General features: G+C 47.7%; 2 protein-coding genes across 2 annotated transcripts in view; one reads left to right on the plus strand and one right to left on the minus strand.

Moving 5' to 3' along the window:
• tnpo3 (transportin 3) overlaps nt 1-3,563 on the plus strand; it is a 75,214-nt gene extending 71,651 nt beyond the window's left edge. Inside the window, exons 22-23 of the mRNA XM_083794499.1 lie at nt 1,610-1,708; nt 2,064-3,563. Of these exons, the coding sequence (XP_083650625.1) occupies nt 1,610-1,670 (61 nt within the window). The 3' untranslated portion in view covers nt 1,671-1,708; nt 2,064-3,563. The remainder of the gene's footprint in view (nt 1-1,609; nt 1,709-2,063) is intronic.
• A 6,708-nt stretch (nt 3,564-10,271) lies between these two features.
• Nucleotides 10,272-20,058, minus strand: irf5 (interferon regulatory factor 5). Its single transcript, XM_083758146.1, has 8 exons — nt 19,836-20,058; nt 15,182-15,368; nt 14,663-14,688; nt 14,541-14,568; nt 13,862-14,254; nt 12,357-12,746; nt 10,802-10,920; nt 10,272-10,613 (listed from the first exon to the last, which is right to left on the minus strand). The coding sequence occupies exons 1-8, from the start codon at nt 20,010-20,012 to the stop codon at nt 10,425-10,427; spliced, it is 1,509 nt and encodes a 502-aa protein (XP_083614272.1). The 5' UTR covers nt 20,013-20,058; the 3' UTR covers nt 10,272-10,424.
• Between the last annotated feature and the right edge of the window lie 944 nt (nt 20,059-21,002).

The raw sequence follows: 21,002 nt of genomic DNA on the forward strand, positions 1-21,002 counted from the left end.
ACTAAAACTAAAATCTAAATTTGCTGCCAAAACCAACACTGCTGTGTGGAGGGTTGTTGTTGTTGGAGCGTGCGGGTCCAGACAGGCCCGCCGTGGAGACGCCATGGAACGTTGAAAAACTAGCAGGGGAAAAGCAGGCCGGTTTCCCTGCGTCGTGTTCAGGCCCGCCCGGCTGGGACCGTTCTGCGGTTTCCGCCCCTCTCTCAGCTCAGGAAGGCATGATGGGATCTGAACCTGAGCTGTAAGCATGTCGTCAGAACCAGACCAGACTTGACTCTCCTCCTAAAACAGTGCAGAACTTAATATAGATACCTCTCTCTCTCTAATCTCCTTTTTAAGAAGTCATTTTGTAAGAGTGGTATTTCCCGCATCATGCATCGATACGTTTTCCAGCTCTAGCCTGGGGTCCTCCTCTGCTTTCTATGGCAGAGGCAGCTCCACCACGGACCCCCTATAGCCTGGGGTCCACCTCTGCTTTCTATGGCAGAGGCAGCTCCACCACGGACCCCCTATAGCCTGGGGTCCACCTCTGCTTTCTATGGCAGAGGCAGCTCCACCACGGACCCCCTATAGCCTGGGGTCCACCTCTGCTTTCTATGGCAGAGGCAGCTCCACCACGGACCCCCTATAGCCTGGGGTCCACCTCTGCTTTCTATGGCAGAGGCAGCTCCACCACGGACCCCCTATAGCCTGGGGTCCACCTCTGCTTTCTATGGCAGAGGCAGCTCCACCACGGACCCCCTATAGCCTGGGGTCCACCTCTGCTTTCTATGGCATAGGCAGCTCCACCACGGACCCCCTATAGCCTGGGGTCCACCTATGCTTTCTATGGCAGAGGCAGCTCCACCACGGACCCCCTATAGCCTGGGGTCCACCTCTGCTTTCTATGGCAGAGGCAGCTCCACCACGGACCCCCTATAGCCTGGGGTCCACCTCTGCTTTCTATGGCAGAGGCATCTCCACCACGGACCCCCTATAGCCTGGGGTCCACCTCTGCTTTCTATGGCAGAGGCAGCTCCACCATGGACCCCCTATAGCCTGGGGTCCACCTCTGCTTTCTATGGCAGAGGCATCTCCACCACGGACCCCCTATAGCCTGGGGTCCACCTATGCTTTCTATGGCAGAGGCAGCTCCACCATGGACCCCCTATAGCCTGGGGTCCACCTATGCTTTCTATGGCAGAGGCAGCTCCACCATGGACCCCCTATAGCCTGGGGTCCACCTATGCTTTCTATGGCAGAGGCAGCTCGCGGCCGGATCCCCCGGGAGAAACTAGAGGCAGCTGTGCGACATGAGACTGATTAATTAGAGCGAGAGAGAGAGGCGTGTGTGCGTCAATTTAACAAAGGTGCAGAGTTTGCAGACGATCAGAAATCAGCAGAGAGTGATGGACGTTTGCGCTACTGTATGCCGTATTGAACTGGACTCGGCCCCAGACTACTGTATGCCGTATTGAAGTGGACTCGGCCCCAGACTACTGTATGCCGTATTGAAGTGGACTCGGCCCCAGACCTTTTCTTTTCTCCCTGGAAATAAAAAGGTCTGGGTTTCCGAGGCTACTTGGGGTCTAACTCAAACTGTTGTTCTGTCCTCTCCGTTCTCTCCCAGTGCTGAGGAGTGTAAACAGGTGTGCTGGGCCATCCGAGAGTTCACCAGATTGTTCCGATAGCCACGACGCCACTCCTTAGAGCTCTGCCCGAATACCAGGTAAATGCCAACGCTTTCCACTAAACCTCAAGTTCAATTCCCTTCCGACTGTTAGAACAGTTCTGTATTTGAAGGCTTTAGTAAAAGATACTGGTTCTGTTCAGAATTTAAAGTCTCCCGTCTTTCCACAAAATAATATAAAATGCTCGATAGCGGGCTCGATAAGAACCCGGCTCCATAAGCCTGCTCAATAAGGGACTCGTTATCAAGTCAATACAACTTAACGAGCTCCATCCCTAGAGATAATGGATAACACCTTTTTTCATCATGTTTTAATCACCATAAATAAATAGCGATATAGGGAAGAACTGGCACTTTGCAACGTTGTTGACTTGCACATCTCGTCCTCCTCCAGGTTAAATCTTTTGTTGGCTAACATTCAGAGGTGACGGCAAAAAAGACGCTGAGGACTGCAGATGTGAATCTAAAGGGAACTCTTTACTGGAAGACGGGAGGCGGGACTTTTTGGCCACACGGAGAAGCCAAGCGGACGAGCCACTCTGAGATTGGAGTGACAGGGTGGTAAAGAGACATACAAAGACTCTGGAGAGGTCTGATATTGGGAGCCCCCCCCCCTCCTCCTCCTCCTCCTCCTCCCCCCTCCCTCCCTCCCCCCCCCCCCACCCCTCACCCAAAAAAAAAGAAAACAACTCCTCTTTTCAGCTCTCCTCTCCCTCACTGTCCCCCCAGCAACAGTCAGGTGGCATCCGGGGTAAAGGGGGTGGGCCGCGGTGGGGCGTTGTTGCCATTTGGCAGATGGATGGATGGATGGATGGAGGGATGGAGGGATCGCCCACCTGGAGTTGCACCGATGGATTCAGCTCTGTGTTTCAGCCCGGAGATGTCTTGAAGTTCCATCTTTAAAAAAAACAACAACAACGAAAAAAAGAAAGAACAAGGAGGAAAACAACAAACAACAACAACAAAACAAAAGATGTGCCTGGTTGCAAATCGTAATGCATCAAAAAAAAAAAAAAGACTTGTACGTTTTAAGATAAAAGGAGAGAAATCAATTTATTTTCATGGACGTTTTCTTTAGGACTTTATTCATGGTCTTGCTGTCCGTGCCATATGAAAATGAATAGCAAACCCCCCAAGATGCTCTTCACAGTACGGCCGCTAGCGCCATCTGGCTGTGTGGAGGCTCTTCACAGTACGGCCGCTAGCGCCATCTGGCTGTGTGGAGGCTCTTCACAGTACGGCCGCTAGCGCCATCTGGCTGTGTGGAGGCTCTTCACAGTGTGGTCTGCTAGCGCCATCTGGCTGTGTGGAGGCTCTTCACAGCGTGGCCCGCTAGCGCCATCTGGCTGTGTGGAGGCTCTTCACAGCGTGGCCCGCTAGCGCCATCTGGCTGTGTGGAGGCTCTTCACAGTATGGTCGCTAGCGCCATCTGGCTGTGTGGAGGCTCTTCACAGTGTGGCCGCTAGCGCCATCTGGCTGTGTGGAGGCTCTTCACAGCGTGGCCCGCTAGCGCCATCTGGCTGTGTGGAGGCTCTTCACAGCGTGGCCCGCTAGCGCCATCTGGCTGTGTGGAGGCTCTTCACAGTATGTTCGCCAGCGCCCCCCTGTGGAGGCATGATGTAGTAGTTTTGGTGGGATGGGTAATGCTTGAAGATTTGGCGTCACCTTTGACCTTTTTAACATGTTGGCTGGAATTTTAGTTCTAAATCTTTTGCCAGAAAGCAAGAATCATGCGACTTTAACTGGTTAAAAGGAACTTTTTTCTTTTTTTTTTCTTTTTTTTGCTCTTCCAGTTGATATCGCCCATATTTGGGAGAGAGAGAGAGAGAGAGAGACATCAGTGATGATGTAGCCTTGTATTGAACAATAAAAATCAACAACTGAGAGGAACAAATATGCTCTTGTTATATTTTGCCTCGAGTCTCAGCGGTCGGTATCTGTCGGTTCAGGACCCAGAGTTTCCTCCATAGATAAATATACTTTATTTGTCCTTTCGGAAATTTGTTTTGTGCACAGCAGTCCTCAGCGTACAGAAAACATTTACAAACAAACAGATCACACAGTACATCAGGGTTCCCCACATTTTTTTTCCTCAAGGGCCATATTTTGACTAGGTTACCATGTCGAGGTCTTGCCCTGAAAATTCATTTTCAGGGTAAAACCCCATTTGAAAACGATGCCCAGTTTGACATGCATAGGCTACTGACCCTCATTTAATACCATTTATATCTGGGACCCCAGATTTTTATAATTTTTTGGGAAGTTCTTCCAGGGGCCACAAGGGGGCGCTCCGCGGGCCGCAAATGGCCCATGGGCATGGCCCGCCTATTGGGGAACCCTGCAGTACATTGACAATAAAGAAACGATGCCAACAGATGGCCACCAGGCATAGTTCCACGAGGCATCACATCACACTTTATGCACGGAACAGAGACTATCCTATACCATATGAGGCCCTATAGCCTGCAGAGAAGGTACCATGTACCGTCGCCATGATGGTAAAAGGTGCTATTGGCTGTGTAACGGGTGTGTGTTGTCCCTAGTAATAGCTTTCCCCAATAGAGCGCCGCGGTGAAGAGCAAACCACCGCCCCAGCCCTTCTCTCTGTTTTTACAACCCCACCGTTCCACGTGATTACAGTTCCGGTGGTCACCTCACCACCAAAAATCCAGACTATGAATGAGTCTTCACTCTCACTCAGCTGGTAATCCGAACCCCTCCATTGAATGGTTTTAAGCCACTTCCCAGCCCTGCTCCAGGGTAAGCTGATGTCATCGGTCACATTGTGTTTCTTCAGACGTTTCACAGCATGTTTCAGGTCAAACTGGTTCATCCTCGTTCAGCTCCTACTGGGGAAGAAGAATTGCTGTTCCTTCCTCACTGTTCAGGAATCCCTGAAAGGTTTTCCAACGTCCTCTGATATGTAACGCTGGACTCTCTCTCAGGGGGGGGGGGGGGGGGGGGACATGTTTACAGATGGCCGTAGTACGTTTTGTTGAATTTACATGGTGGTTTAAAGCTGCTGCTATAAGCAATATGTCAACATTTGAATGACCTTTTGTTTTGTTTTTTTGAGTGGTGCAACCACTCCCTTACGGAGCTATGTGTGTGGCTGGCTGGGTGGGTATGAGCATGAAAACAGCATGGCTGTTTTTCGCCACCTAACACAAACACACTTGATTTGATTTTTGGTGTGCCAGTACAGTACAGTTGAGGGTACAGTAGAGCGACCCCCACACGGTAACTCTGTCATTTCTCAACCGTTTCGGACATGGGGCGGCTCGCCAGATTAGGCCCGGCACCCTGGGTGCGTTCCTGGATGTTCCGGGGATGTTCCGGGGACCCCCCCCCCCTCCCCCGAGGACTCCCCAGGGACCCCCGGAGACCCCCACATGGTAACTCATTTCTCTACCTTTTTGGATGTGGGGCGGCTTGCCGGAACCGGGCCGCGGGCCGTGGGTCTGGAGCTTCTCTGGACCCCCACACGGAGTTGCACTTTACACAGGTGTGATTTTCTTTCTTCTATTCAGACAGCCAGCAATGAGGAAAAAGCTCCCAAAAAGAATGTAGTCTTTGTGACACATCTAGGGGCCACAATCTGCATTCAAAGATTGTCCTATAAGCTTTGCCATTGTCTGAATACAAAAACAAAACACAAAAAGTCATTAAAATGTTGACATATTGCTTCTAGCAGCTTTAAGGGGACACACTTGTGCATTTCAGTTCATTGTTGATTTTCATAATCTAGAAATAACATTTACCATAAAATCAGTTTGTTTTTGGTGGGATAATAAATCAATACTAAAAATAAATGTAATTTAAGGGGCACGGTGGCGCAGTAAAGCGTTATTCATAGTCTGGATTCCCGGTGGTGAGGTGACCACCGAACTACAACATGACGTCACTGAGGTGACCACCGAACTACAACATGACGTCACTGAGCCGCGGTGAAGAGCAAACCACCGCCACCGCTCCAGCCCTTCTCTCTGTTTTTACTCACCACCGCTTAACGTTATTTCAGCTCCGGTGGTCACCTCACCACCGGAGCGGTGGTCACCTCACCACCGGAGCGGTGGTCACCTCACCACCGGAGCGGTGGTCACCTCACCACCGGAGCGGTGGTCACCTCACCACCGGAGCGGTGGTCACCTCACCACCGGAGCGGTGGTCACCTCACCACCGGAGTGGTCAGTGGTGTGCACAGAGACACTAGGGGGTGCTAGAGCACTTTTGGCAATGTTCCCTTTTTTATTTTCTTATTTTGTACAGTGTACAGTATGTGGACCATGGTGACATTGATCAATTCTTGATAAAAAGCTTCTAATATATTATTTAGGCCCCACAATCTATAAGTCTCACACTATTAAGGCAACCGGCCGGTTCCACACGCTGCACAAGGTGCCCTTTTTTTCACCTGCCCCTCTAAATGTCTGCACGCCACTGGGAGCGGTGGTCACCTCACCACCGAAGATCCAGACTATGAATGAGCCTTAAGCGGCCTGCTCACTCATCATGCCATGACAGAAGCATGAGGTCTGGTCGGGGCTCTCCCCAGGTGTCCCCAGAGTATAGCGTCCAGGAATACAGGTTAGGCAACTGGCAAGATAAAACTACTAATACATTTAAAATCACTACTTATGAACTTGATACCGCGGTAATAGTGTGTCATGCCTCTCAACCGCACCAGGCCCTACCAGTGACCTCATCGATGGAAACTCCATCGATGAGGTCACTGGTAGGGCACCAGGCCCTACCAGTGACCTCACCAGGCCCTACCAGTGACCTCATCGATGGAAACTCCAGGCTTTGTTCCTGGACAGTTGGCATGCAATGCAGTGTTTTTTAGTTTTAGTCTCTTGAATATAGTTTTAGTCACCTGGAATGTTTTAGTGTTCGTCTAGTTTTAGTCTCTTGAATATAGTTTTAGTCTCCTGGAATGTTTTACTGTTCATCTAGTTTTAGTCTCTTGAATATAGTTTTAGTCACCTGGAATGTTTTAGTGTTCGTCTAGTTTTAGTCTCTTGAATATAGTTTTAGTTACCTGGAATGTTTTAGTGTTCGTCCAGTTTTAGTCTCTTGAATATAGTTTTAGTTACCTGGAATGTTTTAGTGTTCGTCTAGTTTTAGTCTACTAAACCTACAGGTGATTTGTCGACACATGTATTTTGGCAGGCCTTGCTGAAAATGGCCGATCTACAAGCTCACAACACGTTGTGAACTTGTAGATCTATTTTCAGCATGCATCCAAGTGTAAAATTACTTTTGTCACGTCTTTTACTTACTTTAGTATTAGTCGACGAAATCAACACTGACGCAATATAGTTCGCAAAATAAATTCTTACCGATATCTTTCACACCAATGTGTATAAATAATAATTATTATTAATGTGTATAAAGGTTTACTACCTTTAATTTGTTCCAACCCGACTCCCTTGGGAAACTGGCGACTGCTGAAAGTTGGGGTACAATTTATAATGTAGTCATTTATCAGACGCTCTTAATCCAGAGTGATTTACATTAAGCAAGAACAAAAAGCATGGGAATACATCACGTACATAACATAAGTAGTTATCATGAAACATGTGCAAGCTAAGAACGTAACAGTGGAATATCTATATAATGAAACTATACATTTAACCTAAATGCAGGAAAAATGTTTAAAAAACGAATCGTTCTACTTTTAAGTACCATGTGATGGGTCAAACTCTGGTCAAACTAGGGTTTTTTGTGTCATGATTCTGAATCCACTGCATTTGTTTTGCACGACAAACATCCCTCGGCTAAATCCGTCCGTAGCCACTTCTCCAAATGTGGCGAGGGGAAAACCCCTAGTTTGACCCGTCATACTATTTATGCCTGTATACTAGGTTAACCCATTCTGACCTGAGATCAGATTCATACGAGGTTTCCGCCGGACACACACTGGTCTGATGAACCCATTCTGACCTGAGATCAGATTCATACGAGGTTTCCGCCGGACACACACTGGTCTGGTGAACCCATTCTGACCTGAGATCAGATTCTAAAAAATGTCAGTCGTTCTTCGATTTTTCAAAAATAGCAGACCTACAAGCTCGTATCGCGCCACTCGGTGGCGCGATATGAGCTTGTAGATCTGCTATTTTTAAATAGCTAAAGCATAACATGATGCTAACACCAAAATGGGTGCCCGGTCAGAATGGGTTAATGGTACCAACATTCAGCAGGTTTCCCAAGGGAGTTAGTTGGGTTGGAGCAAATTAAGAGCTTACAGTAGACACCTTTTTATAAAACATTTGAGAAGTAAGCATTTATTTTGAAGATTGGTCACAAATAATAATAATAAAAATAATAATTTCCCTAATTAATAATAGAAGCCATTGTTCTCAGATTAATACAATTGTTTGAAATGACTAAACCTACCTAGTGATGTCACTGGTAGGTGGTTGAACTAAACCTACCTAGTGATGTCACTGGTAGGTGGTTGAACTAAACCTACCTAGTGATGTCACTGGTAGGTGGTTGAACTAAACCTACCTAGTGATGTCACTGGTAGGTGGTTGGATTAGTGTGTTGACAATGGTAGCACATTATGAGCATTAGTGAGGATATGATGTGGTCCTTTTACACATTTAGACCTGAGGAGTGAGGACCATTCTAAATCCTAACACTTTTAGACCTGAGGAGTGTCAGTTTTCTCAGTCGTTCTCAAACATTTTCATGTCAAGGACCTCAAAAAATATATGTAATTGGCCGCCGACCCCCATCTGAAAATGTTGTTCCAGGGACCCCCCAGAAGCAAAGATGTGAAAAACGTTCGCTCTGAATGGATATATATTCAAAGATTTGTGTCACATTTTCAAATACTTATCACAAAGGGGTTCTGTACAGAATGGGTTTTATGTTTTTACTCCAGTGATGTCATTTTGGTAAAACCTTTCAAAGGAATAAAACTGCTGTTTTATACCTGATAGGAACACTAGCCTTATAAATACAGTAGACCTATATCTCTGTTTTATACCTGTGATAGGAACACTAGCCTTATAAATACAGTAGACCTATATCTCTGTTTTATACCTGATAGGAACACTAGCCTTATAAATACAGTAGACCTATATCTCTGTTTTATACCTGATAGGAACACTAGCCTTATAAATACAGTAGACCTATATCTCTGTTTTATACCTGTGATAGGAACACTAGCCTTATAAATACAGTAGACCTATATCTCTGTTTTATACCTGATAGGAACACTAGCCTTATAAATACAGTAGACCTATATCTCTGTTTTATACCTGATAGGAACACTAGCCTTATAAATACAGTAGACCTATATCTCTGTTTTATACCTGATAGGAACACTAGCCTTATAAATACAGTAGACCTATATCTCTGTTTTATACCTGATAGGAACACTAGCCTTATAAATACAGTAGACCTATATCTCTGTTTTATACCTGTGAATAGAACAAAGCCTTATAAATACAGTAGACCTATATCTCTGTTTTATACCTGATAGGAACACTAGCCTTATAAATACAGTAGACCTATATCTCTGTTTTATACCTGTGAATAGAACAAAGCCTTATAAATACAGTAGACCTATATCTCTGTTTTATACCTGTGAATAGAACAAAGCCTTATAAATACAGTAGACCTATATCTCTGTTTTATACCTGATAGGAACACTAGCCTTATAAATACAGTAGGCCTATATCTCTGCTGTCGGGATGAAACCTCATAACTCCAAAATGTCCCGAGACACGGTCAAAGCATTTCTGGGGGCTTTAGCGGACAGTTTGAGGGTCCAATCGAGTTAAGAGGTTTTGTCCAATGTGTTTTTTACTACTTTCCATTGGTTCAATATTTTCGAAACACAGACGTAAAAGGAGGTTCAACAGCACTGATTTATGCCAAAAAACTCAAATGGAGTTCCCGACAGCAATTACAAGTGTTAAATTACCGTATGTTACATTGCGATAACGCCCCTTCTAAAAGTACTAAGGAAAGAATGCAAATCTTTAATTTTATGTATACCCATTCGGTCCTGCCTCCCACAAATTCTGTTCTCTTGACAAATTAGAATATTAAACGATGGAAAGGGAGACCATAACCATGTAGGATTTATTAAAAACAAATACGTTAACATTGTGACTTAAAACCTAAAAGTGACAGTTGGTCTAGAACTCCAATGTGGAGCCAGTAACGTATTGCATTTTCAATACACTATTTACAAAAGCATCGACAGCATCTCAACCTGACGAATACTGCAGCGGTGTTTATTGAAATGTTAAAAGTTCCGTTTCTAATTAGAATGGTTTCGTGCAGAATCATAATGCACTCTGAGGGCGACATGGAAATGTAGATGAAGAAAAGCATGAAAATGCCAAGAAGAAATCTGTAAAAAGTAAAATAAACTAGTGGAGCCCTTCAGTTAAACAACAAGCAACACAGCAAGTTACTGCTAGAACGTCCCATTGGATCCAGTCTCAAAAGCACAAGCTCTTGAAGTGTCTCTAGGGACCCCAGTGGATGGGCACGCTTTGGGCCCAGGGCCCCTGGATGTTCAGGGTCCATTACTGGCCCAGGGCCCCTGGGGTCCAGGGTCCATTAAGGACCCCTGGATGTTCAGGGTCCCTTAAGGGCCCAGAGCCCCTGGATGTGCTCCTCAGGGTCCATTACTGGCCCAGCTCCCCTGGATGTGCTCCTCAGGGTCCATTAAGGGCCCCTGGATGTTCAGGGTCCCTTAAGGGCCCAGGGCCCCTGGATGTGCCCCTCAGGGTCCATTAAGGGCCCAGGGCCCCTGGATGTGCTGGGTCTGGAGCAGTCTCTGTAGCTCCTTGAACTGCTCGACGGTGTGATCTTTGACGTCGGGGTGAGAGATCTGCAGTCGGATGCTGTCCAGAGACCAGCTGAGCTCTCCGGAGAACATCTCTGTCAGGATCCTCGCTGCAACCGGGACCACCTGATGGGGAACAACGTTTATCATTTACTATTATTACATGGCTTGGTTGAATGCTTGATTCTGATCGATCCTGAGCACATTTACTTTAAACTGTGTCCAGTTTTTCCACTTTCCCTCACATCCCCATTTCAGAACCACTGCTCTGCCCGACACCCTCCACCACGTAGAGATGGTGTGTGTCCACTGACCTGGACAATAATCAGCTTCTTCTCTTTGGGCTTCTTGTCGGGCCAGTCCTCCCCAAAGCAGAAGCAGATCTCGAAGGGAGGAGGGCGGTGGGCTTCACCTTTCTGGAAGAAGATCAGTCCTGCTCTCCGTGTGTGTGTGTGTGTGTGTGTGTGTGTGTGTGTGTGTGTGTGTGTGTGTGTGTGTGTGTGTGTGTGTGTGTGTGTGTGTGTGTGGACAGAGGAGGAAAAACAAGATTCCAGTCAAAGATAAACATGATATCGCTGTTGGGCAGAAATCGCGCATCTCCATATTTGTTTTTTTCATAAACTAATGCCTTATTTTGTACAACATTTTGTCAATTTGTGAAAGATATGCTGGCTCTATCTGTTGAAAGTGATGTGTGGGTTTTATAAATATTTAGCTGATGAAAAGTATTAACTAGAGCTTACTACATTGGATCCATTACAACTAACAGCAGTTATTTTTTTCAATAATTCTTTCAACAATAAGATATCCCTCCATCCATCCCTCCCAGAGACTGGGGAGGACAGCAAGGGGCCAGCTAGGCACTCCAACGTTGAAGCGCTGGGCCCCCCGTGCAACCGAGCGCTCAATGTTAAAGCCCAGCTGCACTTCCGCATTTGGGCACCAAAGTTTGGTGCCCAAACCTGAGAGTGTAAAACGACGGGCCAGTCGCCGCGGTGTCCTGTGAACCACACCACTCTGTCCTCACTCAACAGGCTGTGAACCACACCACTCTGATCCTCTCTGATCCACTCTGATCCTCACTCAACAGGATGTGAACCACACCACTCTGATCCTCACTCAACAGGCTGCAGTTTAACGACTGAACCACACCACTCTGATCCTCACTCAACAGGCTGCAGTTTAATGACTGAACCACACCACTCTGATCCTCACTCAACAGGCTGCAGGTTAATGACTGAACCACACCACTCTGATCCTCACTCAACAGGCTGCAGTTTAATGACTGAACCACACCACTCTGATCCTCAACAGGCTGCAGTTTAATGACTGAACCACACCACTCTGATCCTCAACAGGCTGCAGTTTAATGACTGAACCACACCACTCTGATCCTCACTCAACAGGCTGCAGTTTAATGACTGAACCACACCACTCTGATCCTCACTCAACAGGCTGCAGTTTAACGACTGAACCACACCACTCTGATCCTCACTCAACAGGCTGCAGTTTAATGACTGAACCACACCACTCTGATCCTCACTCAACAGGCTGCAGGTTAATGACTGAACCACACCACTCTGATCCTCACTCAACAGGCTGCAGTTTAACCCATTCTGACCGGGCACCCATTTTGGTGTCAGCATCATGTTATGTTTTAGCTATTTAAAAATAGCAGATCTACAAGCTCATATCGCGCCACCGAGTGGCGCGATACGAGCTTGTAGGTCTGCTATTTTTGAAAAATCGAAGAGCGACTGACATTTTTAGAATCTGATCTCAGGTCAGAATGGGTTCATCAGACCAGTGTGTGTCCGGCGGAAACCTCGTATGAATCTGATCTCAGGTCAGCAACTTGGCCTCACTCACCTTGCAGGAAGTCATTCAGGCTGAACACTTTGATCTTCTTCTCCCTCTCCATGGGGTTTGGCGGGCCCTGCTCGGGCATGCCGGGCCCGGACCAGTACACCTTGCACTGGCACAGGCGCACGGCGTAGATGTCCTGCTCCCAGATCTCCAGGATCAGCCCGCGGTCCATCACGTCCAGCAGAGCCTCCGTGTAGAACTTCTGCTTCTGGTTCTGGACGCCGGCCGTGTCCGGGAAGCGGACCTGCTGCAGGGTGACGGGCCCAAACAGCTCCACCTGGTCCGGGGTGGGCTCCAGGTGGCCGTAGTAGAGCCGACAGCCCTGGGGGTTGCTGACCGTCAGAGAGTCCACCGTACGGCCGCGGTACTGGAACTTCAGGTCCAGATCGGTCACTGGAAGACAGGGTGGAAGACATGGAGTGAGCTTTAGTGTGTCAACACATTTAGACCGGACTAAAGATGCCTACTAAATCCTGCCAATGTTCTGATGAACCTATGTGTCTATATCAGTGGTCCTCAACCTTTATCATGTCAAGGACCCCCAAAAATATATGTAATTGGCCGCCGACCCCAATCTGAAAAGATGCTAGTGTTCCAGGAAAAACTGCTAAAATCCCCAAAAACGAAAGAAAGCAGCAAATGATTTTTTTTTAGTTTCTCTAATAACAACCTATAACATGAACCTTAGTTGAAAAAAAACTAAACTTGTCCTTTAAAGACGGAACCTGCCGCCAGTGCTGGGTGTGCCAGCCTGGTATGTCTGAGCGCCAGTGTTACCCACTGCTCCACTAAAGACACACGCAAATTAGGCCACTGCTATTGTGAGGATATGCATCTCAAATAACACAAAGTTTAACCCATTTAGACCCCACTTAGAAATAAATAAATAAAAGTCTTCTAAATCCTGACAATTTTCTGAAATACCCGTTTCTATACGAGTGGTGCTCAATATTTCATGTCAAGGACCCCAAAATTATTATTATATGTATTTGGCCGCCGACCTCCATCTGAAAATATGTTGTTCCAGGGACCCCCCCCCCCCCCCGCCCAGAAGCAGATTTTTAGTTAAAAATGTTGGCTCTGAAAGAATATATATTCAAAGATTTGCACCAACATTTTCACGATTTTTCTAAAATAGCAGATCTACAAGCTCATAGCGCGGGTAGATTTTTCAACAGCTAAAGCATAACATAATGCTTAACACCAAAAGGGGTTCCTGCCCAGAATGGGTTAACCTCGCTATCCGAGGGGATAAAGAAACACAATATGCTGATGCATGCGGTTGTGTCTTGCTTGGTTGTGGGAACCCATTTTAGCTTTAGCTATTGAAAAATAGCAGATCTACAAGCTTGTAGGTCTGCTATTTTTGAAAAATCGAAGAACGACTGACATAGAAACATAGCTTTGTCAGAAAACTGTCAGGATCTAGACATTCTTAGAATCTGATCTCAGGTCAGAATGGGTTAATACACATGTATGTGGTTCCCATGTTCACATGTTCTACTCACATGGAAGGCTGCTCAACAGGTCATACTTGAAGGGCGTCGCCTCTCCCTGGGTCTGGACCCCCGGCATGGGGCTATCGTCCATCGGGGCCGCCCCCCCAGGGGGGGCCGCAGAGGCAATGGGGGGTCCGGGAGGCATCTCGGAGGAGAGGGCCGCTATGGGCGCTATTATGCCCAGCCCGTCGGCCGAGAGTCGCCCTCCACGGTGCACAAAGTCGCCCTGTTCCATGATGATGCCCCCCTGGGCCGGGTAGTCTGAGCGAGGGAGGTCAGAGGTCACAGGAGGAAGGTCCGTCTGCATGGCGTCAGGGAGGAGGCGGGGCATCAGGATGAGGTGGGCGGGGCCATCGGGGCTGTAGTGAGCGGCTTCTGAGTGTGCGGGGAAGGCGCCTGGATCTGGAAGAGATCATTAAGCCATTCTGACCTGAGATCAGATTCATATACGAGGTTTCCACTGGACACACACTGGTCTGATTAACCCAGCTCGTAGCGCGCCACTCGGTGGCGCGCTATGAGCTTGTAGGTCTGCTATTTTATAACATCAAAATGGGTTCCCGTTCAGAATGGGTTAAAATGTTGTCATATGATCAACGACCAATATCACTACTCAATCATTCAGATCAATGTGATCCATTTATGTCACAACAGGCTATTCCAACAATAAAAGAGCTTTTTTACTTACTAATCTTGAGACCATCGAGATTCGGCATCTGAAAGCATGATAAAGATAAAGATAAAGATTAAATCGTAAAGAAACAACAGGAAGTACAGCTTCTGTTGCATCTCTCACTTTTAATTCCATACCTCTTCCTCGTCTTCATCAACGGCATCTGAAACCAAAAGAATAAAGAATCCGTCACATTTCAGTGTATTTCTACATTTCTAAGAAATTAAGAAAATATTATGTATCTAAATGTAACAGTACATCATCACACCAGCTGCTGAGATTTAAGCAATATTACACGAGAACTCGACTTCGTCTCGTTCCTGACTGCATCACTGTCGTGGCGATAATCACGTTAAACCACACCCTCAAGTGTAATATTGCAATTATACAGTTATTACCCTTAAAACTAAGAAAATCGCTGAAAATAAATATATTTTTAAATGACAGATGTAGTCACAACAACCACAAATGTCCCAAGAAACTAGCTAGCCTAGCCACCGACTTTGCTATAGCGCTCTGGGAAAACAGAGCAGCTGATTTCTTTGTTTTGATTATAGGTGGTGAACGGTGCTGGTTTAATCCACGGCTAGAAGGCCGTTTCAACCAATCAGATTGCTTCCTCAGAATGACCTGTGGTATAATAACCGGTAACTCACCTCCGTTAACGGGCTGCTCGCAGACCTCGTAGATCTTGTAGGGCTGAACGGGGGTCTCCTTGGTTCCGTCGTATCGGAGTTTGAACTCACGGCTTTTGTTCAAGGCACAGCGCAGGTTGGCCTTCCACTTGGCCGGGTCGGGTTCGTCCACTCCCTCCTGGTACTTCCCCGTTTCCAGAGCCCAGGCCTGGGGGGGGGAGACAGGGTTAAGGTCAAGGTACCGAGGTCAAGGTACCGAGCCTGGGGGGTGGGAGACAGGGTTAAGGTCAATGTACCGCCTGGGGGGTGGGAGACAGGGTTAAGGTCAATGTACCGAGGTCAAGGTACCGCCTGGGGGGTGGGAGACAGGGTTAAGGTCAATGTACCGAGGTCAAGGTACCGCCTGGGGGGTGGGAGACAGGGTTAAGGTCAATGTACCGAGGTCAAGGTACCGCCTGGGGGGTGGGAGACAGGGTTAAGGTCAATGTACCGAGGTCAAGGTACCGCCTGGGGGGTGGGAGACAGGGTTAAGGTCAATGTACCACGGTCAAGGTACCAGGCCTGGGGGGAGGGAGACAGGGTTAAGGTCAATGTACCAAGGTCAAGGTACCGCCTGGGGGGAGGGAGACAGGGTTAAGGTCAATGTACCAAGGTCAAGGTACCGCCTGGGGGGAGGGAGACAGGGTTAAGGTCAATGTACCAAGGTCAAGGTACCAGGCCTGGGGGGAGGGAGACAGGGTTAAGGTCAATGTACCAAGGTCAAGGTACCGCCTGGGGGGAGGGAGACAGGGTTAAGGTCAATGTACCAAGGTCAAGGTACCGCCTGGGGGGAGGGAGACAGGGTTAAGGTCAATGTACCAAGGTCAAGGTACCGCCTGGGGGGAGGGAGACAGGGTTAAGGTCAAGGTACCGAGCCTGGGCCCCTGTCTTCAGGGCCCAGGCCTGGGGGGTGGGAGACAGGGTTAAGGTCAATGTACCGAGGTCAAGGTACCGCCTGGGGGGTGGGAGACAGGGTTAAGGTCAAGGTACCGAGCCTGGGGGGTGGGAGACAGGGTTAAGGTCAAGGTACCGAGCCTGGGGGGTGGGAGACAGGGTTAAGGTCAATGTACCAAGGTCAAGGTACCGAGCGCCTGGGCCCCCTGTCTTCAGGGCCCAGGCCTGGGGGGTGGGAGACAGGGTTAAGGTCAATGTACCGCCTGGGGGGTGGGAGACAGGGTTAAGGTAAAGGTACCGCCTGGGGGGTGGGAGACAGGGTTAAGGTAAAGGTACCGCCTGGGGGGTGGGAGACAGGGTTAAGGTCAATGTACCGCCTGGGGGGTGGGAGACAGGGTTAAGGTAAAGGTACCGCCTGGGGGGTGGGAGACAGGGTTAAGGTCAAGGTACCGAGGTCAAGGTACCGAGCACGTTTTTAGGGTTACCACCAGGCCTGGGGCCCCTGGGGGGTAGGAGACAGGGTTAAGGTCAAGGTACCGAGCGCGTTTTTAGGGTTACCACCAGGCCTGGGCCCCGTGGGGGGTAGGAGACAGGAGACACGCTGCTTTCATCAACCGTTTTTGGTGTTTTAAGCATTATGTTATACTTTAGCTATATACGAGCTTGTAGGTCTGCTATTTATTTATTTATTTAATGTGGTGCAAATCTTTGAATATATTCTTTCAGAGCCAAAGTTTTTAACTCAAATCTTTGCTTCTGTGGGGGGGGGGGGGTCCCTGGAACAACATATTTTCAGATGGGGGGGGGGGGGGGGGGGGTCGGCGGCTAATTACAGATAATCTTGAGGGTCCTTCATTGACATGAAAATGTTTTGAGAACCACTGACAGAAACATGAGGTTTTTCAGAAAACTGTCAGGATTTAGAAGACATTTGTAGAATGTGTAGAAGGTCCAAATGGGTTAACCCCCAGGTGTACATTAATGTACAACACTTGAGTTGATAAACTGAACAATAGTCAGACAAGGAACCAGGAAATGATCACCTGTAAATTACCTTTTTTTTTACCGAAACAGAAAAAGCCCCTGAGAAAGTGAAATGAAACTCAAAAAAAGGGTAAGCAAAAAAAAGAAACAAAAAAAACAGTCTGCCCGTCAGCCGTCATACCACCGTTCCATTCCTGACTGGATAAGGAAGTTAACTTAAGGGTCAACTCAATTCTCATGTGCTTCACTTTTCTGTGTTCTGCAAATGTTACTTCCCATGTGTCGCCTATACTGTACGCTGGTGTTACGCAATGTCCCTATAGCACAAATAATCATGACACAATGTCCCCATAGCATGACCCCAGTGTCCCTAGCACACATAATCATGACACAATGTCCCCATAGCATGACCCCAGTGTCCTTAGCACAAATAATCATGACACAATGTCCCCATAGCATGACCCCAGTGTCCCTAGCACAAATAATCATGACACAATGTCCCTATAGCATGACCCCAGTGTCCTTAGCACAAATAATCATGACACAATGTCCCCATAGCATGACCCCAGTGTCCTTAGCACAAATAATCATGACCCCAGTGTCCCCATAGCATGACCCCAGTGTCCCTATAGCATGACCCCAGTGTCCCCATAGCATGACCCCAGTGTCCTTAGCACAAATAATCATGACACAATGTCCCTATAGCATGACCCCAGTGTCCCTAGTACAATAATCATGACACAATGTCCCTATAGCATGACCCCAGTGTCCCTAGCACAAATAATCATGACACAATGTCCCTATAGCATGACCCCAGTGTCCCCATAGCATGACCCCAGTGTCCTTAGCACAAATAATCATGACACAATGTCCCTATAGCATGACCCCAGTGTCCCTAGTACAATAATCATGACACAATGTCCCTATAGCATGACCCCAGTGTCCCTAGCACAAATAATCATGACACAATGTCCCTATAGCATGACCCCAGTGTCCCCATAGCATGACCCCAGTGTCCCTAGCACAAATAATCATGACACAATGTCCCTATAGCATGACCCCAGTGTCCCTATAGCATGACCCCAGTGTCCCCATAGCATGACCCCAGTGTCCCTAGCACAAATAATCATGACACAATGTCCCTATATAGATAGTCATGATATAGATATTCCACTGTTACGTTCTTAGCTTACCCATGTTTCATGAAAACTACTTTTATGTATGTGATGTATTGCCATGCTTTTTGTTCTTGCTTAATGTAAATCGCTCTGGATTAAGAGCGTCTGATAAATGCCTACATTGTACTGCTACCATCTGACAGGCCAAGGTGGCGCGTGGCGTGCCTCACATTAAAGATGGTGTTCTCCTCACCTTAAAGATGGTGTTCTCCTCACCTTAAAGATGGTGTTCTCCTCCACCTCCTCACCTTAAAGACGGTGTTCTCCTCACCTTAAAGACAGTGTTCTCCTCACCTTAAAGACGGTGTTCTCCTCACCTTAAAGATGGTGTTCTCCTCACCTTAAAGATGGTGTTCTCCTCACCTTAAAGACGGTGTTCTCCTCACCTTAAAGATGGTGTTCTCCTCACCTTAAAGATGGTGTTCTCCTCACCTTAAAGATGGTGTTCTCCTCCACCTCGGACAGGGCCAGGTGGCGCGTCTCACCTTAAAGATGGTGTTCTCCTCACCTTAAAGATGGTGTTCTCCTCACCTTAAAGACGGTGTTCTCCTCACCTTAAAGATGGTGTTCTCCTCACCTTAAAGACGGTGTTCTCCTCACCTTAAAGATGGTGTTCTCCTCACCTTAAAGATGGTGTTCTCCTCACCTTAAAGACGGTGTTCTCCTCACCTTAAAGATGGTGTTCTCCTCACCTTAAAGATGGTGTTCTCCTCACCTTAAAGACGGTGTTCTCCTCACCTTAAAGATGGTGTTCTCCTCACCTTAAAGATGGTGTTCTCCTCACCTTAAAGATGGTGTTCTCCTCACCTTAAAGATGGTGTTCTCCTCCACCTCGGACAGGGCCAGGTGGCGCGCCTCACCTTAAAGATGGTGTTCTCCTCCACCTCCTCACCTTAAAGATGGTGTTCTCCTCACCTTAAAGATGGTGTTCTCCTCCACCTCGGACAGGGCCAGGTGGCGCGCCTCACCTTAAAGATGGTGTTCTCCTCACCTTAAAGATGGTGTTCTCCTCACCTTAAAGATGGTGTTCTCCTCCACCTCGGACAGGGCCAGGTGGCGCGTGGCGTGCCTCACCTTAAAGACGGTGTTCTCCTCACCTTAAAGACGGTGTTCTCCTCACCTTAAAGACGGTGTTCTCCTCACCTTAAAGACGGTGTTCTCCTCACCTTAAAGACGGTGTTCTCCTCACCTTAAAGATGGTGTTCTCCTCCACCTCCTCACCTTAAAGATGGTGTTCTCCTCACCTTAAAGACGGTGTTCTCCTCACCTTAAAGACGGTGTTCTCCTCACCTTAAAGACGGTGTTCTCCTCACCTTAAAGATGGTGTTCTCCTCACCTTAAAGATGGTGTTCTCCTCACCTTAAAGATGGTGTTCTCCTCACCTTAAAGATGGTGTTCTCCTCACCTTAAAGATGGTGTTCTCCTCACCTTAAAGATGGTGTTCTCCTCACCTTAAAGATGGTGTTCTCCTCACCTTAAAGATGGTGTTCTCCTCACCTTAAAGATGGTGTTCTCCTCACCTTAAAGACGGTGTTCTCCTCCACCTCGGACAGGGCCAGGTGGCGCGTGGCGTGCCTCACCTTAAAGATGGTGTTCTCCTCCACCTCGGACAGGGCCAGGTGGCGCGTGGCGTGCCTCCAGGGGATCTGGAACAGCCTGTGGTCTGGGGTGAGCCACTGGAGGCCCGGGTAGCGCCCGCTGTTCACCTGGGCCAGGAGCCAGGGCTTCAGGCGGATCCTCCGGGGCTGAGTGCTCATGGCTGGAGGATGATGGCTCTGGCTGGCTGGACACGACGACCACAGGCTGGACTGATGGGTGAGGGGAATGTAGCGTTAGGGTCCATTTGGTTCCATCTGTACACTCTCAGAGTTAGACTGATGGGTGAGGGGAATGTAGCGTTAGGGTCCGTTTGGTTCCATCTGTACACTCTCAGAGTTAGACTGATGGGTGAGGGGAATGTAGCGTTAGGGTCCGTTTGGTTCCATCTGTACACTCTCAGAGTTACAGACCCATAAGGCAGGGGTAGACATTAAGGGACATCTGGCACTGGCCCTCTCAGCCAGTGGATTTTTTTTAAATGCATGTCGATTGTAGAATGTGTTTTTAACCCATTCTGACCGGGCACCCATTTTGGCGTCATGTTATGCTTTAGCTATTTAAAAATAGCAGATCTACAAGCTCATATCGCGCCACCGAGTGTCGCGATACGAGCTTGTAGATCTGCTATTTTTGAAAAATCTAAAAAAAAACGACTGACATTTTTAGAATCTGATCTCAGGTCAGAATGGGTTAATCAGACCAGTGTGTGTCCAGTGGAAACCTCGTATGAATCTGATCTCAGGTCAGAATGGGTTATAAGCATTCATTTTATAGCACTAAGACAATAGGCCAAAATAGGCAAATGTTAGACTTTATTTATTATTATTTAATTTTCAAGGATTATTTTTCCACTGGCCAAACCGGGCCAGTATACAGATAACTTGCAACCCCTGCATAAGGGTCCATTTGGTTCCAAACTATCATTTAGCTGGGGAGTGGGGACCCCCTGGAACTGCATCAAGGACCCCTGGGGGTCCCCCGCACCCCACTTTGGGACCCAATGAGATAAACAACACAGAATATCAGTGATTTGTGACGGCAACATCTCTCCGTTTAGGAAGCTATCCTTTAGAAACAGGAGCTGAAAGTTGTACAATGTTTCCGTGTAATACAAGAGCAAGGATGGCTGAACAAAAGCAGCAGCAGCA

This window comes from Protomyctophum parallelum (genome assembly GCF_964188405.1).
Source record: "Protomyctophum parallelum genome assembly, chromosome: 22".
NCBI classification, from domain to species: domain Eukaryota; kingdom Metazoa; phylum Chordata; class Actinopteri; order Myctophiformes; family Myctophidae; genus Protomyctophum; species Protomyctophum parallelum.